Consider the following 21,465-nt stretch of genomic DNA (forward strand, 5'->3'; position numbering starts at 1 on the left):
AAAATATATCCCAGGACACAGACATATAGTGGATGCGAGGTGAAAGTAAATTAAAAACATTGGTTAGACCGTTGTACATCTGTGCCCAAATCAGAAAATATTACAGCCTAGAGTTTCCTCTTTGGGCGTAAACCGAAAGTTAGGCCCGAAAATGCACCCAATGTCACACCCATTCTGCCAACATCATGCCCAAATATCCTTCCAATCTCATTAGAATACACCCAAACTTAAAATGGGCATAAATCAGCATAAACAATTGAACACCATGGAAACGCCGAACCCACACCATATGTTTGTTGTTTGAGTCTTAAAATTTAAGTTTGAACTCATTTAATCATCATTCATGCACATCAGGCACAGCATGTTTAAGACCCTGCAATTGGGAAAGTTCTTCAATTTTTAATGTGACTTATACTTATGCCATAAAAATCCATTCAAGAAACAGAAAATACAGAGCTGGTCTCAGTGAGGAAAACTGAAGAAAAAAACACTCAAAAAATTGCAATTGAAAGACCAGAAAAATGACTTTCTTTCCTGCTGCACCTGAAAAACTCCACAATGGTCACAATGTTGAGAGGCTCCCGAACAAAAGCAATTAGAGGATATTTGCATTTGAGAGTTGGGGTCAAAGCCAGCTTTGTGGGCAGAGATTCGTTCGGACGGAGGGTTTGATGGACAGATGTAAAAGATCGAGGAGCCTTGAGTGTATTGCAGTTAAGCAGGTAACTCATTTATGCCCCAAATTCCGTGATCTTTTAAGCTATGTAATTGGATTGCACCAGAATACAGGTGTATTTGGGCGCAAGTGTGGAGGAAACTACAACGCTACAACTTTTGAGCTTGTTCACTTAACTAACTTGAATTAACAACTGCTTCATCTCTCTCCACACTGTCGGAATTTAATTCATAATTTCCTGTACTAAAAGTAGGCAGAAATTTTGTGTATTGCAGCTGAAAGATATTCACACTTTAAAAGGTAAAAAGGTCGATGGTTACGTTGCTTATTTCCAAATTATCCAATGATATCCCCAAAGGCAGGGACCTTATATCCTCGCTGTTGTTGCCACCTGTCACGCATCCTGCACATTGGGGTGGATACTGGATCGTCAAACTCCGAGAATCCCAGTTTGTCCAAGATTTCAAAGACACCTGCTGGAGCCGCCACCTGTAAGGAACAAATCAGGGAATTACAGGCAATAGAATTATGAGGGGCAGTGGGTCTCCTCGTTAGAGTGGAATTTCAGCCTGTCCCTCAATATTCACCCCAGCTCCGACCCACCTTCCTGGGCTGGGGCTCATTAAGTATGCAGGGATTTGTGTTCATCACAAGGGAGCCCAACAGCGCAAGGGAGAAGAATCCTAGCAGTACTGCAGTTGGGCCCTTAAAGGGGGCAGAAGCACCCCAAAGATTACAAGAGATGCACCACTGAAGGCCTCAGCTGAGACAGAGGCCTTCGGCAGGGTCTAGGATCAACTGCGGGGAAAAGGAGGCCACTTACAAAGGCTTCTCCTTTCATGGGGGCACCTCAGAGCCGTTACCTCTACTTCCGGGAGGGTGATCCACCGTCATCTTCCCTGTTGATTTCCTGGAATGATGATCAAACTAATATTTCATTTATTTTTCACATCCAAGCTTTAGTTTTTGTACCCAGATCAGTTTAATGACAGAGCTCACTCTGTCTCGGGGACTGGCTTATGTCTCACGGCAGTGCAAATTGCTCTGATGTCACGCAGATGGAGTGCACGTACCAACTAAATATGAAGTAACTCCAGCTTTTCCCAAACAGAATGAAGGTTACACAATACTTTCCGCATCAAAAAATAACAAGCTCCATTCTGCGATGATATTTCGAGAGCTTCTGCAAACATCCCCGACATTAGGTAAATAGCAGCTGACAGCCCAGAGAAACACCAAACCTGACAAGTTTTCTAAGTCACAGGCCTACTCCATTATAAACCTGGCAAAATATTCATTGTTGAAAGGCAAAGAATGAAATGAAACGTACTTCCGCGTGTGCAGGTCACGGACACTAATCTTCTTTCAGCTGCAATGATGTTTCTAGCTGGTCTTCAGAGTTTGTAAAATGAGAGACTGATATATAATACTGAGAGGCCCTGAAATGTATGAATTGAGCTCCCAGTGGCTCCCAGATGTTTGTGGGAGGACTGCTGCTCTGTATATAAGTGTCCTTTGTCACTGATGAAAGTGATATACAGTAGTGCAAATAAACTGCTTCTGAAATAGTTGTCTAAACCCAGGAAAAATTAGACGGCAAAATATGTTTCTTTACTTTAGCAGTGCAAATTCACCTAGCCTCTCTTTCACTGGTTGCCAGGGTAAATTTTCCTGAAAGCAGACTGTCTGAAATCGGGCCTGATCATAAATGAGCAGTGTTGAACAGATTTGTTTTCTGCCAAGAAATTAATCATTCCGGATTTCTTAAAGATGCAGTACATTCAGTTTTGGTGACCACTACAACATATTGATTATCACCCAAAAAGGATCTCCTTCTTGGTGTCAGCCTTGGCTCTGTGATAGCACCCTCACCTTTGAGTCAGAAGCTTGAGGGTTCAAGCCCCACTCCAGAGACTTTGAGCACACAATCTAGGCTGGCACTTTAGTGCAGTACTGAGGGAGTGCTGCACTGTCGGAGATGCCATCTTTTGGATGAAGTGTTAAACCAATGTCCCGATTGCCCTCTCAGGTGGACATAAAAAAATCCCATGCCACTATTTACAGAAGAACTGGGGTATTTTCCCTCAGCCCTGGACAATATTTATCCCTCAACCAATGCCACCAAAACAGATGATCTGGTCATTTATCTCATTGCTGTTTGTGGGACCTTGCAGTGTGCAAATTGGCTGCTCCATTTCTCTACATTACAGCAATGACCACACTTTAAAAGAAATGGTTTTGGGATGTGATAAGGATGCAAAAGGCACTATATAAATGCAAGTTCTTCTTACTCATGTACGTTTATATTATAAAACGAAACCAGAAATGCTGCACATACACGAGGTGGAATCCTGTGGAACAAGGTTCCACCCCAAATCCTAGCCCCTCCCCCGTGGGTGTTGATTCTGCTCTGCTACCTCTTCAGCCCCTGGAACTTTAGGACCTTCGTGCTTTCACTCATCACAAAATAACCATGAACTTAGAGATCTGACTGACTGTACAGTGAAGGTTGTCATGTTCTTTCAAAATATACCCGTGACTTTGAAGGATCTCTGAGGTTGGTTGGTGTTTTTAATATGTAAAATGTATGAACTGGCTTCAACTGAATCATTTTCGTTTTAGAGCACCCTGAGGTTCCTAAAACTGAAGGAACTGCACTGAGCACACGCAAAGCCTTTAAACTAACAGGCTCCAGCAGTAACCAAACCCACACACATCAAATCTCACAATGGGCCTCTCAGTCACTCCAAGAAATTCAATCAGAATTCATTCATCAAACTTGAAGCATACAGTGATAGCAATGTGTAGTCTATTGAAAATTCTGCATTAGTTCATTCTGCATTACCTCCACATATTACACTGAAAGCCAATTTGAAGTACTTTTGAAATGCACTCACTGTTGTTTGGTAGGCAAATGTGGCAGCCAATATGCACACAGTGGGGACCCACGAACAGCAATGAAAGAAAGAACTTGCATTTATATTGCATCTTTCGTATCCTCAGGACATCCCAAAGAGCTTCACAGCTGCTGAATTGTTTGTGAAGTGTAGTTACTGTAGCCTTGTAGGCAATCAGAGCAAGCTGAATTGCGCACAGCAGTCTTTCACAACCAGCGATCAGAGAGCTAACCAGTTAATCTGCTTTAGAGATGCGGGTTGAGGGATAAATATTGGCCAGGTCAGCAGGTTTAACATCTCATCCGAAATACAGCATTTCCAACAATTCAGCACCCCGTCAACACCGTACTGAAGTGTCACTGCAGATTCTGTGCTCAAGTCTCTGAATTGGTTCAAGTTTATTGAGGGTGGAAGATGGGAGGCCGGCCAGGAAAGCATTGTAATAGTCGAGGCTGGAGGTAATAAAACATGAATGAGGGTTTCAGCAGCAGATGAGCTGAGGCAGGGGTGGAGACAGGCGATGTTATCAAGTGGAAGTACGCGAACTTTGTGATGGAGAGGATATGGGGTCAGAAGTTCAGCTCATGGTCAGATAGGTCGCCAAGGTTGCGAACAGTCTGGTTCAGCCTCAGACAGTGGCCAGGGAGGGGAATGGAATCGGTGGCGAGGGAATGAAGTTTGTGGTGGGGCCAAAGACAATGGCTTTAGTCTTCTCAATGTTTAATTGAACGAAATTGCGACTCATCCAGGACTGGATGTTGGAAAAGCAGTCAGACAACACAGAAGCAGTGGAGGTGTCGAGAGAGGTGATGGTGAAGTCGAGCTGGGTGTCGTCAGCGTGCATGCGGAGCCTGACGTCACATTGTTGGATGATGTCGACGAGGGGCAGCATGTAGATGAGAAATAGGAGGCTAAGGATAGATTCCCTAGTCCGGGGGCGGGAAGAGAAGTCACTGGAGTAGATTCTCTGACTATGACTGAATAGATAAGAATGGAACCAGACGAGGGCAGTGCCACTCAGCTGGGCAATAGAGGGGAAGTGTTGGAGGAGGATGGTGTGGTAAACCATGTCAAAGGCTGCAAATAGATCAAGAAGGATGAGGAGGGATGGTGCACCATGGTTACAGCCAGAGTGGGTGTTATTTGTGTCTTTGATTAGGGCTGTTTCAGTGCTCTGGCAGGGGTCGAAACTTGATTGGAGAGGTTCAAACATGGAGTTGGAGAAAAGGTGGGCACGGATTTGGGAGGCGTCAACATGTTCACGAACTTTGGAGAGGAAAGGGAGGTTGGAAATGGGTTAGCAGTTTGCAAGGACAGAGGGGTCAAAGGTAAGTTTTTTCATGTTTAACTATAAAAATTAAATTTGCTTTCACATCTCCAGACCTCATTACAGCCTTGGTCCAAACATGGACAAAAGAACTGAATTCTAGAGGTGAGGGTGACTGCCCTTGAAATCAAGGCAGCATTTGACCAAGTGTGGCACCAAGGAGCCAGAGTAAAATTGAAGTCAATGGAAATCAGGGGGAAAACTCTCCAGTGGCTGGAGTCATACCTAGCACAAAGGAAGATGGTAGTGGTTATTGGAGGTCAATCATCTCAGCCCCAGGACATTGCTGCAGGAGTTCCTCAGGGCAGTGTTCTAGGCCCAACCATCTTCAGCTGCTTCATCAATGACCTTCCCTCCATCATAAGGTCAGAAATGAGGATGTTCGCTGATGATTGAACAGTGTTCAGTTCCATTCGCAACCCCTCAGATAATGAAGCAGTCCGTGCCTGCATGCAGCAAGACCTGGACAACATGCAGGCTTGGGCTGATATGTGACAAGTGACACTTGCACCAGACAAGTGCCAGGCAATGACCATCTCCATCTCTAACCACCTCGCCTTGACATTCAACGGCATTACCATCGCCGAATCCCCCACCATCTGCATCCTGGGGGTCACCAGTGACCAGAAACCTAACTGGACCAGCCACATGAATACTGTGGCTACAAGAGCAGGTCAGAGGCTGGATATTCCGCGCGAGTGACTCACTTCTGACTCCCCAAAGCCATCTACAAGGCACAAGTCGGGAGTGTGATGGAACACTCTCCACTTGCCTGGATGAGTGCAGCTCCAACTACACTCAAGAAGCTCGACACGAACCAGCACAGCAGTCTTTCACAACCAGCGATCAGAGAGCTAACCAGTTAATCTGCTTTAGAGATGTAGGTTGAGGGATAAATATTGGCCAGGTCATCTCATCCGAAATACAGCATTTCCAACAATTCAGCACCCCGTCAACACCATACTGAAGTGTCACTGCAGACCAAGGCTGAAATGAGGTCTGGAGATGTGAAAACAAATTTAATTTTTATAGTTAAACATGAAAAAACTTACCTTTGACCCCTCTGTCCTGCACGTTCCACTCCAATTCACACACCATCCCGACTTGCAAATATATTGCTGTTCCTTCATCGTTGCTGGGTCAAAATCCTGGAACTCCCTACCTAACAGCACTGTGGGAGAACCTTCACCACACTGACTGCAGTGGTTCAAGAAGACGGTTCACCACCACCTTCTCAAGGGCAATTAATGATGGGCAATAAATGCTGGTCTCACCAGCGACGCCCACATCCCATGAATGAATTAAAAAAAACATACAATTCTTAAATCCAGCTTGCTTTTGCTCCAAGGCCATATCAGTTTTGTAAAGCAGAAGGTGGAAACTGTAACATATCTGATGAAGACCAGCACACCACTGGCCCCAGAAGATATAGGATCCACAGTCCACATTGCTGACTGTGCCTTTGTGTGGCAGAAGGACATCACATCTATAACTGGATCCTTCACAGGGTTATCCTTGGTACTGCCATATAGCTCTTCCAATACATTGAAGGGGACATAGCAACCTCAGTGTTTAGCTTCTGCATCTTCATCAAATGTGAGAATACTGCTTGCTTTTTTAGAGTTGGGGTCAGCACAGTATAGCTTTGTAATTAGTCCCATCACAATAGACAGGAAGCAGCCTATCTCCTCTTATTGTCATTCAGAGCTCCTTTGAGTCCTCTAACAGCCATTACATGGGACTTGTGGGCCTGATATGGCACCAAATTGAGTGTAATCCTGTGGATGATCATTTCAGATGTTAAACATTTGAAGCAAGTTGGCCAGTGTTCCTCTTATATGCAAGTCCCTGGAGTGGGACTTGAACCCACAACCTTCCAACTCAGAGGCAAGAGTGCTACCAACTGAGCCATGGCTGACACCTTACATGAAGTGAGTGTTGCATGTTGGGGGAAATGCACCAGTGTTTGGACTCAGAGGTAAAGTTACAAATTATTTTAAAATGTATGGAATTTGAAACTTCTTTGTCTGCCAGTGTGTTTCCTGGATCGCTGTGGGTGTGTGGTTTGTATGAAGTTTGGGACGACAATGCCAGGGGTTTAAAAGTGGAAATGAAAGCCAAGGGACTGCAAAAGTTACACTTTTTAATATAAATATAATTCTTTAATGATTTAATTATCATTTTGACTCATAGTATGTCTATCTAGGAGGATTTGCAGGATGCAAGGATCAGCTGGGACGTGTACAAACTTTAGACTGCTAGCTACACTCCTAGTGTCCTAGGCCCAACCATCTTCAGCTGCTTCATCAATGACCTTCTCTCCATCATAAGGTCAGAAATGGGGATGTTCGCAGATTACTGCACAGTGTTCAGTTCCATTCATAACCCCTCAGATAACGAAGCAGTCCGAGCCCGCATGCAGCAAGACCTGGACAGTATCCAGGCTTGGGCTCATAAGTGGCAAGTAACATTCGCGCCAGATAAGTGCCAGGCAATGACCATCTCCAACAAGAGAAAGTCTAACCACCTCCCCTTGATATTCAATGGCATTACCATCGCCGAATCCCCCACCATCAACATCCTAGGGGTCACCATTGACCAGAAACTTAACTGGACCAGCCATAGAAATACTGTAGCTACAAGAGCAGGTCAGAGGCTGGGTATTCTGTGGCAAGTGACCCACCTCCTGACTCCCCAAAGCCTTTACACCATCTACAAGGCACATGTCAGGAGTGTGATGGATTACTCTCCACTTGCCTGGATGAATGTAGCTCCAACAACACTCAAGAAGCTCAACACCATCCAGGACAAAGCAGCCCGCTTGATTGGCACCACATCCACCACCCTAAACATTCACTCCCTTCACCACCGGCGCACTGTGGCTGCAGTGTGTACCATCCACAGGATGCACTGCAGCAACTCGCCAAGGCTTCTTCGACAGCACCTCCCAAAGCCGCGACCTCTACCACCTAGAAGGACAAGAGCAGCAGGTACATGGGAACAACACCACCTGCACGTCCCCCTCCAAGTCACACACCATCCTGACTTGGAAATATATCGCCATTCCGTCATCGTCGCTGGGTCAAAATCCTGGAACTCTCTTCCTAACAGCACATTTAACTGCACTGTGGGAGAACCTTCACCACACGGACTGCAGCGGTTCAAGAAGGCGGCTCACCACCACCTTTTCAAGGGCAATTAGGGCTGGGCAATAAATGCCGGCCTCGCCAGCGACGCCCACATCCCATGAACGAATAAAAAAAAAGTTGCATTGCATAATGGTGAGTCCTGATGAAACACTTAGGCCATGGGCTCCTGCTGTCCCTCTCATAGGAACATCTTACACATGGGAACATAGGAACAGGAGTAGCTCATTCAACCCCTCAAGCCTGCTCCGCCATTCAATTAGATCATGACTGACCTGTACCTTGGTGCCAGCTGTGCAAATGTGCAGCATTTTCGCCTCTGAGTCAGAAGGTTGTGGATTCAAGCTCCAGTCCAGGGACTTGAGTATGAAATCTAGGCTGGTATTCCAATGCAGTACTGAGGGAGTGTTGCACTGTTGTCGTGTGCCGTCTTTCAGATGAGATGTTAAACCAAGGCCCTGTTTGCCCTTTCAGGTGGATGTAAAAGATCCCACAGCACTATTTCAAAGAAGTGCAGGGGAGTTCTCCCTGGTGTCTTAGCCAATATGTATTCTTCAACCAACATCACTGAAACAGTTTATCTGATCATTACCTCATTGCTTTTTGTGGGAGCTTGCTGTGCACAGATTGGCTGTGTGTTTCTTAAATTAGATCAGTGACTACACTTCAAAAGTACTTCATTGACTATGAAGCACTTTGGGACATCCTGAGGTCATGAAAGGCACTATATAAATGCAAGTTCCTTCTTTCTTTATTTCATTCTTTAACTCCATTTAACCGACTTAGCTCCAAATCTCTCGATTTACCTAACAAAAATCTATCGATTTCAGTTTTCAAAGCTCCGTTTGTCCCAGCATCCACAACCTTTTGAGGGAGTGAGTTCCAGATTTCTACTACCCTTTGTGTGAAAAAGTGCTTCCTGATTTCACTCCTGAATGGCCTGACTCTAATTTTAAGATTATGTCCCCTCATTCTTGATTCCCTCACCAGAGAAAATAGTTTATCTGTATCTACCCTATTGAATCTTTTTAACATTTTAAGCACCTCGATCAGATCACCCCTCAATCTTCTAAACTCAAGGGAATGCAAGCCAAGTTTATGCATCTCTGAACTTTGCTACTGCTCATTTGATGCTTTCAGCCCAGTTTCAAAATTTTAAACAATGCACAAATCAAGTAGCACCTGGTCTAATTTGCACATATCCTGCTAACTGCTGCTTAACAAGAACTTAACAAGTAGAAAAAAAATATCATTGAATGGGATGGACCGGTCTATACACAGAACAATTTTAGGAGTAAGGGCAAAGTTAGCCTTTTAGAACCATAGAAGTTTATAGCACAAAAGGAAGCCATTTGGCCGATCATGTCGGTGTTGGCTGTTTGCTAGAGCAATTCAAACCTAATCCCAATCGCCTGCTCTCTCCGGATACCCATGTATCTTCCTCTGCTCCAAATATTTATTGGAATGACTATTGACACCACATCCGTCCCTGTATCACATTATTGGCAATGTGTGATTTAGGGTTGGGACTAGGAGTTAGGGTTAAGGATTGTGGTTAGGAGTAGGGTATTAGGGTTAGTGTTAGTGGTTAGAATTAGGTTTAGTGGTTAGTGGTTAGAGTTAGGGGTTAAGTATATCAGAAGTCAGAAGACCATTAAGGACTGTATAAGACCACCAAAGTAGGACAGATTCCAATTGATTCTCAGGTTATGGCAGAGTTGCTAAATGACTATTTTGCTTCAGTCTATACTCCTGTAGGTGATGCTTATGTTCCAGGTGAGGGATGCTCAGTATTGAATAGCATTATTAATATTAAATTAGATAGTAAGGTCACCTTGGATAGATTAGGGAAGCTCAAAATTGATAGGGCTCCAGGTCCAGATAATATCCATCCAAGGGTGATTAAAGAGATGGGACAGGTGCTCGGTAAGCCCCTTGCCTGTATCTGCAATAGTTCAATAGAGTCAGGGATACTTTCCTTAGACTGAAAGCTAGCTCATGTAGTTCCTATTTTTAAAAAAGGGGACAAATCAGAGTGAGGGAACTACAGGCCTATTAGCCTAACATCGATTATTGGAAAGATGCTAGAAGGGATTATAAGAGATGCCCTTTATGATCACTGGGAAAGGGAAGGGGCCATTAGAAATTCACAACATGGGTCCTGAAAAAATAGGGTGTGTGTAACAAATTTCATAGAGTTTTTTGAGGAAGCCACCAGGGTAGTGGAAGAAAGCCTTTGATAAGGTAACTCACACTAGGTTTTAGAAGGAATTTGATATGCTTGATTAGGAATTGGCTTCAATCCCACAGCGAAAAAGTTGTAGTTAACGGACGTGGTTCAGCTTGGAGACATGTTACTAGTGGTGGCTCCCAGGGATCGGTCCTAGGCCTGCTACTCTTCATAGTCTTTGTTAATGACCTGGACAGTGGTGTTGGGAGTATGATAAGTAAGTTTGCAGATGCCACCAAAATCTGTGCAATAGTTAAGACAGTAGAGGAGTGCAATCAAATCCAAAAAGATTTAGATGTGCTGGGGGAATGGGCCACACAATGGCAAATGGCGTTTAATTTAGATAAATGTAGTGACATGCATTCTAGTAGGCCCAACACAGAGTGTACGTATCATTTGCAGGGAACAATACTGAAAGAGGTTGAGAGAAAAATATTTTAGTGTTACTGTGCACAGATCACTAAAGGTTCATGACTAATGTAGAGAATCTGTAGCTAAAACTAACAAGGTATTAGGTTGTATTAATAGAACAATTCATTATAAATCAAAGGACTCCATTTTGACACTATACAGGTCGCTGGTCAGACCGCATCTAGAGTTCTTTGCCCAGTTTTGGTCCCCCACGCCCCCCCACCCCATGGTGGGTGGTATTGTGGCCTTGGAAAAGGTCCAGAGGAGAGCTACAAGAATGAATCTTAGCTTAAAGAACCTCAGCTACTCAGAAAGGCTCAAGGACCTTGATCTATTTACTTTAGAGCAGCGTAGACTTAGAGGTGACCTGATAGATGTACATAAAATAATGAAAGGGCTGGATAGCATCCCCATTGATAGATTATTCCAGTTTAACAGATTGAGGAGGACCAGGGGACCTGAGTTTAAACTATGGAAGAGTAGGAATAAACTGGATGTTAGATGGTTCTTCTTTTCCCAGAGAATTGTGAGCCTCTGGAATACATTGCCGGCTGGTGTGGTGGGTGCTGACTCTCTGCCTTCAAGAGGGAGCTGGACTGGTTCCTGACTGGGGCAGAGATCGGATCATATAGAAGGTAAGTGTCTTTATAGACAACACTTGTTCTATGTGATCTCCTGGACTGGTTTCAATCGCCTAAGGGGGTCGGAGAGGAATTTTTCAGAGTATTTATTCCTTTATTGCCCCGGGGTTTCTTCCCGTTTTTTTGCCTCTCCCAGGAGATTACATGGCTGTGGGGGTGGGTGTGAGGTGGGGTGGTGGGAAGAAGTGTTTAGCCACGATGGTGTGAGGCAGGCTTGAAGGACCAGCTGGTCTTTTCCTGCCCGTCAATTCCATATGTTCGTATGTTAAGGTTCGGGGTTTGGGTTAGGGGTTAGGGTTAGAGTTAAAGGTTAGTGGTTAGGGTTCGGGAGTTAGCGTTAAGGGTTAGGGATAGGGGGTTCAGGTTAGTGGTTAGTGGTTCACTTACCAAGATCAGTGGGTGTCTCAGAGGGTTAGGGTTAGGGTTTCCTCACTCAGGAGATGAAATATTTCTCTGGCATCACTATTTCTGTTACTGACAGTATTTCGGTTTGCTGCCCTATGACTCCATCACCCACAGAACCTTGACTAATAATAATTCAGAAAATGTGAGTTTAAATCCCACCATGGCAGTTTGAGAATTTGAATTCAGTTTTAAAAAATATCTGAAATTTTTTATAAAACTGTCATATAAATCCAGCTGGTTCACTAATGTCCTGTAGGGAAGGAAACCTGCCATCCATGCCCAATCTGGCCAATAATGGTTGACTATTAACTGCCCTCAGAAGTGGCCTAGGAAGCTACAATGCAGTGATGCAAGAAGGCGGCTCACCACCACGTTCTCAAGGACCACTAGGGATAGGCAATAAATGCTGGCCTTGCCAGCGATGCCTGCATCCCGAGAATGAACAACAAAAATAGTTCGAAACATTCAAGAGAGAATTGGTTCCATTGAAGGCACACCCTGCAAAGCATACTATACAACTTACATAACTTTCCTATCCACTCAGATAGAAGTTAATGTTTTGTCTCACAGCTACGTCAAGAACACAGTGAAATACCCAGTAGCATGTGCTATTTATAATATGGAGTTTTCCACAGATGTGTGGCAAAATGTTTCAAAATCGTTTGGTGGAGGTAGTGAAAAGTTCGGTGTGGTGTTAAAAGATTTACTGAACAAGACTTCAGCTGGGTATAACACAATTAATTGTAAAATCTGTTTATAATCAGCTTTCTTTCTAAAATATTTCTGTATACTCATACTTAACTTTCTATAAACCGTTGCACGTATTATACTGACATGTTAATCTACTAGCTAGAAGTGAGCCAAGGTTTTAAGCCTGAAGGCAAAGCCTGTGAGTGAATAACAGGTGCTGCTGTAGCATTGCGTGATGTGGTGCTCCTGGCCTTTGCTTACAGTTCAAAGCCATGTCACGAACTCTGGTTAATATATCATAATCACAGTTTTAGACAGAGGTTTGCAACCAACAAAACATCCTTTGTTTGCCCCTGGTCTAATAATTACCGTATCTGTATTTCCCCATGGAGGATCCAGCTGACCACCTGCCACTGGGAGAGGGAGGGGGGACGTCAACTTAATTTTAGTGAATTTTCAATTGTACCAAACTCACTGGTCTAGAAATTTGGCCAGCCAACGCAACCGCTCCCCCGCTCCAATCGCCACCTCTACCCGTCTTCCCGGTCGTCCCCCCTTCCGGGTCGCACTTCCTTCCCAGACGCCCTCCCTTACTCACTTACCTGAGGCCCGCTGGGTTGTGAGCAGCGGCCTGATCTTCAATCTCGCCTCACCTTCGAGCTCTTAGCAGCTCCCCGCCTGGTTGTAGATAAGGCATGAGACCCAGTATTGGCTGCACTCGGGTCTCGTCATTCAGGCACAGGGATTGAACCCTGCACTCTATGCACGCTAAGTCCCACAAACAGCAATGAAATGACTAGATCATCTGTTTTTTAGTGTTGCTTGGTTGAGGGACAAATATTGGCCAGGACACCAGGGAGAACGCCCCTGCTCTTCATATAGTGCCATGGGATCTTTTACATCCACCTGAGAGGGCAGACGGGGCCTCGGTGTAACATCTCATCCAAAAGGCAGAGCCTCCGACTGTGCAGCATTCCCTCAGTACTGCGCTGGAGTGTCAGCTTTGATTTTGGGCTCAAGTCTCTTGAGTGAGACTTGAACCCACCACCTTCTGACTTAGAGGTGAGAGTGCTACCACTGAGCCACAGTTGATACCATTAAGTTAGGTAGCGAGGGTGTAAAATGACACTGGCGTTGAAATGACCTGACCCCAAGTTGCATGCATTCATGAGACTCCTGCCTGTTTCAGATATGAGCTGTTTCCACCAGGATTCACCTCAGCCCGAAAATCGGACTGCACGTAAAAGCAGGTTTAGAACTAAAATTGGCAGTAAGAATGAAAATCGCCCCCACAACTAGGCTGGTACTTCAATGTTGCACTGAAGGAGTGCTGCAGTGTCAGAGGGTTGCTTTCTGATGAGACATCACTGTCTTTCCACTGAGGTACATGTACAAGATCACATGGCACTATTTGAAGAAGGGCTGGGAGTTCTCCAAGTGTCTTGGCCAAATTTCACACTGTCAGCTAGCATAGGAGCCATGAAGTGGCTGTCATGGAGGTAATTAGCGAGAAGAGGTTACAGAGGGGAGATGGGAAGAGAAACTACAGAGTGACTGGGGATCAGAACGAAAGTGGATGGGGGACTGGGGGTTAGTTCAGGTGCAGGGAAGGAGAGGAAAGTGAGGTAACAGCAAAGGCAGCTGCATAATGGCCTCAATCTTACAGATGAAGAAATCCATGAGTTCTTTGTTCTTGGTGTTGGAGATGAGGGTGGAGGTGAAAGAGGTTTGAGAAGGCAGTTAGCTGTGGAGGAAATCAACCTTCAATTGTCCTTGCTGTACAGGATGATCCTGGAATAGTAGGTGGATTTGGCTAGATCATAAATCAAACTTTGCCAGAACAGCAACACCAATGAATGGAATTTTTACCTCTTCTGGCTTCTCCATGTAGAATCATAGAATCATAGACAGGTTACAGCACGGAAGGAGGCCATTCGGCCCATTGAGTCCACGCTGGCTCTATGCAAGAGCAATCCAGCTAGTCCCACTCCCCTGCCCTTTCTCCATAGCCCTGCAAATTTTTTCCTTTCAAGTACTTATCCAGTTCCCTTTTGAAGGCCATGATTGAATCTGCCTCCGCCACCCCCTCGGGCAGTGCATTCCAGATCCTAACCAATCGCTGTGTAAAAAAGTTTTTCCTCATGTCACCTTTGGTTCTTTTGCCAATCACCTTAAATCTATGTCCTCTGGTCCTTGACCCTTCCGCCAATGGGAACAGTTTCTCTCTATCTACTCTGTCTAGACCCTTCATGATTTTGAATACCTCTATCAAATCTCCCCGCAACTGTCTCTGTTCCAAGGAGAACAACCCCAGCTTCTCCAGTCCATCCACGTAACTAAAGCCCCTCATCCCTGGAATCATTCTAGTAAATCTCTTCTGCATCCTTTCTAAGGCCTTCACATCTTTCCTAAAGTGCAGTGCCCAGAACTGGACACAATACTCTAGTTGTTGCCGAACCAGTGTTTTATAAAGGTTCATCATGACTTCCTTGCTTTTGTACTCTAAGTCTCTATTTATAAAGCCCAGGATCCCGTATGCGTTTTTAATCGCTTTCTCAACCTGCCCTTCCACCTTCAACGATTTGTGCACATATACCCCCAGATCTCACTGTTCCTATACACCTTTTAGAGTTGTGCCCTCCAGTTTATATTGCCTCTCCTCATTCTTCCCACCGAAATGTATCACTTCACATTTTTCTGCGTTAAATTTCATCTGCCACGTGTCCGCTCATGCCACCAGCCTGCCTATATCCTCTTGAAGTCTACCACTATCCTCCTCACTGTTTACTACACTTCCAAGTTTTGTGTCATCTGCAAATTTTGAAATTGTGCCCTGTACACCCAAGTTCAAGTCACTAATATATATCAAGAAAAGCAGTGGTCCCAGCAATGACCCGTGAGGAACACCACTGTACACCTCCCTCCAGTCCGAAAAACAACCGTTCACCACTACCCTCTGTTTCCTGTCACTTAGCCAATTCTGTATCCATGTTGCTGCTGCCCCCTTTACACCATGGGCCGCAATCTTGATGATAAGCCTACCGTGCAGCACTTTATCAAATGCCTTTTGAAAGTCCATATACACCACATCAGCTGCATTGCCCTCATCTACTCTCTCTGTTACCTCAACAAAAAGCTCTATCAGGTTAGTTAAACACGATTTGCCTTTAACAAATCCGTGCTGGCTTTCCCTAATCCAAGTCCTCTCGTCCAAGTGACTGTTAATTCTGTCCCGGATTATCGTTTCTAAAAGTTTCCCCACCACCGAGGTTAAACTGATTGGCCTATAGTTGCTGGGTTTATCCTTACACCCTTTTTTGAACAAGGGTGTAACATTTGCAATTCTCCAGTGCTCTGGCACCATCCCCGTATTTACGGATGTTTGGAAGATCATGGCCAGTACCTCCGCAATTTCCACCCTTCTCTCAGTAACCTAGGATGCATCCCATCCGGACCGGGCGACTTATCTACTTTAAGTACAGCTAGCCTTTCATGTACCTCCTCTTTATCTATTTTTAGCCCATCCAGTATCTCAACTATATCTTCCTTTACTGAGACTGTGGCAGCATCTTCTTCCTTGGTAAAGACAGATGCAAAGACAGATCATTTCCCACATTTTTGGAGGGGGTTTATTTCCAAGAACCAGAGGTTTTACATTTATCATTGTTAGTTCAAAATTACACCAAATAGATTATCAACTTGTGTAGTGCTACTCAAGGACAATTAGGGATGGGCAATAAATGCCGGCCTCGCCAGTGACGCCCACATCCCATGAACGAATAAAAAAAACCCACAAATGTCACATTTTGAACTAAACATCGCCATTTTGAAACTAGGGTCACAAGATTTTAATACCATTTAACAAAAATAAAACACCCAATTCTGGCTTTAAGATTAAACAGAAAACAAACAGTGCTCAACCTTGATCTCATACCTCAGCCATCCATTCTTTGAAAGATCTTTCCCATTTTCCTGGTTTCTCCAGGTGTAGATAGGTGTCAAAAAGAATAAGGTAAAAGTACCTCTCCAGGTACTGCAAGCTACGTAAGTGTAAGCTTTCAGCAATATCTTTGTCCTTTGCCCCTTTTGACTGAAATAAAGATAGCAAATAATGAATTGAAAAGATGATGATGCGTATTAATACATGTCGCAGAATCAATATTCAACCTCGTACTCGTGACACCTCTCTTACAGAGTTGCTTACAGTGATTTAGAATTTACAATGTCGCAAGAGGGTGCTGGAGCATGGGGAGGTTGTACATTTTCATTTAAAGAATTTGTTAAAAGGTTTGTAAGAGATCTCCTTAGAGACAATGCAGTAAGTCTCTTTTGATTGGGTGGTGGAAAGTAAGTAAACCAATTATGATTTTCTTACCCCTACAGGTAGATAAATAAATGTGTTCCTCTCACATATCACCATTACATCAATAAATCAATCTCTGACTGTTCATTTCATTTCATTTACTGTCCATATTTTTAGGCCATGAGATTTATAGCAGTAGAGCAGTCTAATCGCAGCCTTTTTTTCACTCAGAGCGGGACTTGGTGTGCTTTCCAAGTCTTATTGTAAACTAAGATTTGCAAATGCTTTATGTGGCCACCCGTTCCCCTTACCTGGCAGCTGACGGTCACCTTTTCCTTGTTAAAAAATTTTCAGTCCTGCTTTTAAGTCCTTTGGATGGTGAAGATTTTGGCGTGATTTTCTCCCAACCCTGTTTACTGCCATGTGGATTTGGGACCAGGAAACGTGCTCCCATGCAAACAATTGCAACCCTCCTTGACAGTACTTTCCCAGTGATAAAACCCATTTCTGAGTTATCAGTCTATATTCTGTGCCATTATTTTATAATTTCCCTATTAGATTCCACACTAGATGGCGATAATCCCCATCTGGATTATCGCCATCTAATGTCAAGACAAGAGGTTCATTTCCTGTTCGTTAAGGCACTGATCCTTGATTTTTCCCGTTGAACTCTGATTGGGTGGTTTAACTTCCCACCAATCGAGAGTATGCTGCTCTATCACACTGTTGCAGTTGGTAAAATGCTGTTTTCTCATTTTGGTCCATTCTGCCCATACAAAAATAATTTTCTGCCTGGCTTGGCGAGTGTTGAGAAATACAGGTGAGTATTGGTTAGTATTGACAAGTACTGATAGGTATCGGTGTGTACTGGCAAATATTGACAAATGTTGGTGAGCCGTCTTTCAGTTGAGATGTTAAACTGCTCTCTCAGGTGGACTATTTGAAGAAGAGTAAGGGAGTAAGGGAGTTCCTCGTCCTGTCTGACATTTATCCCTCAACCATCATTGCTAAAAAAAACAGATTATCTGGTCATGTATCCCATTGCTGTTTGTGGGACCTTGGTGTGTGGAATTTGGCCGCTGTGTTTCCCTACATTCCAACAATGGCTATGTTTCAAAAATACTTTGTTGCTTTGGCGTATCCTGAGGTTGTGAAAGTTCTTTCTTTCTTTCTTTTGTTCTTTCTTGGAGATTATTGATGAGTGTTGATGAATACTAGTGAATATTGTAGTATTGGTGAATACTTCTGAACACTGGCTAGTATTGGTAAGAAAGAATAGTGTTCCACATATAACAAAAAGAGATTAAAACTAAACTGAAACATAAAAAGAGAGTGATGATAAAATTAAAGATAACAATTCTAAAAAAAACCGTGCGGAATATAGAAAGTGTAGCATGGAGGTGAAAAGAGAGATTAGAAGGGTTAAAATGGTAAAGAAAAGGGCTACCAGATAACAAAATAAAGGCTTTTATTAAAAGTAAAAGATTAGTTAAAAGGGTGTAGGACTGCTGAAGAGTAAATACTTTTAGTTGTGAACATATGGCAAAGATATTAGAGAAATATTTTTAGCCCATTTTTACAAGTGAAAGTGGAAGTGAGAATATAGGAGTACTAGAGTGGAATGTGAAACAACTATTATAGATAACTGTAGGAAACTATTGAGTTAGTATTGATTCATTCAAATGCAAATTAGATAGATTTTGTTCAGAAAATAACATTTTGGAATACAGTATATGAGTAATTTGAGACATGATGTGGTGAGTGTAACATGCTTGGGAGGAACTGGTGACTTTGGACCTACGATTCCCAAAGCTCTCCACCACTGGGGGCTTTCCTTGCATCATGTCTGGGTCTGTTGTAGACTAAATTAAAGCGATTGATTGCTATGGTCAGTCAATAATTCCATTATCCTTGTATCATGCGGCCACCAGGACGGTAGAAGGCGAACTAAATGGATGTTGCTCTTTATCGTCTAGCAATTCTTATGACCCTAAACGGAATTCCATCAGAAAACATTAGCAGAACTCAAGGTGTATGAGGCACTGGACCTTGATGGCATGCACTGAGGGAAGTCAGAGAGGAGACAGCAGAGGCTCTGACCATAAGTTTTCAATCCTCGTTAGATAGCTAAGTTGTGTAGCCAGTGCGACACTTTTGTTCAAGAAGAGAGAGAAGGATAAAACAGATAATTATAGGTGAGTTAGTCTAATGTCACTAGTGGGCAAATAATTAAAATCTACAATTCAAGATTTAGAAATATGTGGGGGAGTCAAGGACAGCCGGCATGGATTCGTTAAAGGCAAGTTGTGTTTGACAAATGTATTTTTTTTTTAAGAAATGACAGACTGGATAGATGAAGGGACTCCAATAGATGTGGTAATTATAGATTTTTGGAAGGTATTCAACCGGGGGTCTCACAAAAGGCATGTTACAAAAATTCAGGTGCATCGTATAAGAGGGAAATGGAGCAGTATGGGTGGAAAGTTGGTTCATGGGCAGGAAATAAATGGGTGTTGTTTAGACTGGAGAAGGGTAGAAGTGGTGTGCTCCAGGAGTCAAGGCTGGGTCCACTTTTATTCTTGATCTATGGTGGATTTTAACTTGATCATAGGGAGCAAAATATTGAAATTTACCGACAAGATAAAAGTAGAGGGGTTTGGGACAGCAAGGGGGACTGTTAAAGTCTTCAGGAAGACATAAACAGGTTAGCAGAATGGTCAGGCAGGTGGCAGATGCAATTTAATTTGCAGAAGTGTAGGATCATATACTTAGGGAGGAAAAGCAGTGATTGGGAGTATATACTCAATGAAAAGAAACTAAAGGGTATGAGAGAGTTAGGGATTTAAATACGTCATTTCCTGAAAGTCCATGTGCAGGTGGATAAAGGCATAAAAAGAAGCCAAAATAATTTTGGGCTTTATAAATTGAGGCATGCTCAGGGAATCTCCTTGGCCTCCATAGCACCAGCAGAAAATCAACCACGTCAATGGGGTTTCTGCCAAAGATAGAGCACAAGTAATTGAGCACAAGAAGTTGGAGTAACACCATTTTGTGAATCAAAAGGCATTTCAATCCCATAATTCCCAATTAATGCACAATTATATGTACTAATTTCACACCAATGCTCAGTATGTAGGGGGCTACCATCATTCATTTATCCTCCAGCAGTCCAGTGTCGCAATGTTTTTGAATCACAGGCAAAGCATGGGCTGGCTTTTGGGAGACAAGGGGTATCCAATATGATTGTGGCTGCTAACGCCATTGCGAAAGACCACCAGGAAAGCCACAATGAGGCTCACATCTGCACTCAAATTAAAATTGAACAGGTTAGAGGCATGCTGAAGGGGAGGTTCAGGTACCGAGATAGATCGAGGGGCTTTCTCCGGTGCGCTCTCAGTACTTGGGAGCCCTTGTACGCCCTCCATAAATTCACCCTGCAGGTTGGGGAGTTGCCACTCACTGCCTGTGCCACTTCTGTCCACATGGTTCTTGGTGATAGATTTGCTGGTATCTTATCACCAACAACCGCAATGGCATCCCACCGCTGCCTAATTTCGTTAAGTTTGTTTTTCTTTTCTTCAATCCTTTGACTTGAGCCATTTCCAGATCCTTCTGCCTGCTGGTTTCCCCTTTAAGGGCAGTCCAGCTTTAAATACTTGGCAACACATTCCTCCACTCTGCCCCTTACCCCCTGCTCTCCCCACAAATTTTCTAGGCTTCCTGAACTTAGGGTATCAATTGCTCGCAGTACTCATGTCTTTGCCCCACCCCAATAATATTTAAATCAGCTGACCCCATCAACATCTAATGTTGGGGCCATAGGGCAAAAAGAAGGCCTGGCCCACTGCACATCCAGTGGTGAAGTGGGAATCATCTCAATTTCAGGGCCTTACAGCACAGTTTGTACCAGTAATAAATTTTGAATGGGCATGTGTGACTGCCAATGATATGAAGTTTATTTTCCAGGAGAGTCTGGCGGTACACAACCACCCCATAAGATTTAAAATGTTGACATTTTATTTGATGCCTTTTGCCAGTATTTTGGAGCCTACTATAAGCCAAAAATAGTTTTCTCCTGGAAGGGTTACAGATATTTTAAATACGAAAAATAAGAGCAATTGTAAGGACTTAAATACAGCTCTCCAGGGTAAAGTTAAAATAAATGGATTGAGGCCCTTCGTTAATATTGTGGATGGATGAATAATAAAAAGAATGTGTTACGGTTCATCTGCTATTATCATCAACAGCAATTTGTCAAAAAGGTTTATTTTCTGTAATATTTTTTTAAAAATCATTACACATTACAGCCTAGAAATTGGTCCTTATTGCACCCATTTTCAGGCGCTACCCGGACTACTAAGGCCTCAATATGTGCACATTTCCAGCCAGAAGTGCTCTGCCTGCTATATTGGGTGAGGACAAAAATTATTCGTCCATTACCCACGTCTAAAACAGGCATTAGCCCCTTTGATTATGCAAATAAGGGGCCCAATGTTTGTTTGAGGTCCCCCTTCCAAGATTGGTTTGTCCTGAGGCTCAGGGAAACCAAGCCTAGGTATTGTCCCCCTCCCCTCATCGAGCCCCGACTCCCGCAAATCCTGGCTGCCCTGATCCCTAGCCCCGCAATTCCCAGACCTGACCACCTGATCCTCAGCCCCCGCAATGCCATTGCCTGAGCCACCCGATTCTAGGGCCCAAGATCCCCAGTTCCGCGATCCTCTGCCCCCGCGATTCCCAAA

General features: G+C 43.7%; 1 protein-coding gene across 3 annotated transcripts in view; it reads right to left on the bottom strand.

The window, feature by feature from the left end:
- Positions 1-364: 364 nt before the first annotated feature.
- LOC137320571 (paladin-like) overlaps positions 365-21,465 on the bottom strand; it is a 98,297-nt gene continuing 77,196 nt past the window's right edge. For 2 of the 3 annotated variants that reach the window (XM_067982254.1, XM_067982252.1), the window contains 2 exons: positions 16,358-16,513; positions 365-1,165 (listed from right to left, as the gene is read on the bottom strand). In XM_067982254.1, the coding sequence (XP_067838355.1) occupies positions 1,013-1,165; positions 16,358-16,513 (309 nt within the window). In that variant the 3' untranslated portion in view covers positions 365-1,012. The remainder of the gene's footprint in view (positions 1,166-16,357; positions 16,514-21,465) is intronic. The other variant, XM_067982253.1, reaches the window with a different exon arrangement.

The sequence above is a fragment of the Heptranchias perlo genome, chromosome 4 (assembly GCF_035084215.1).
Source record: "Heptranchias perlo isolate sHepPer1 chromosome 4, sHepPer1.hap1, whole genome shotgun sequence".
Taxonomy (NCBI): domain Eukaryota; kingdom Metazoa; phylum Chordata; class Chondrichthyes; order Hexanchiformes; family Hexanchidae; genus Heptranchias; species Heptranchias perlo.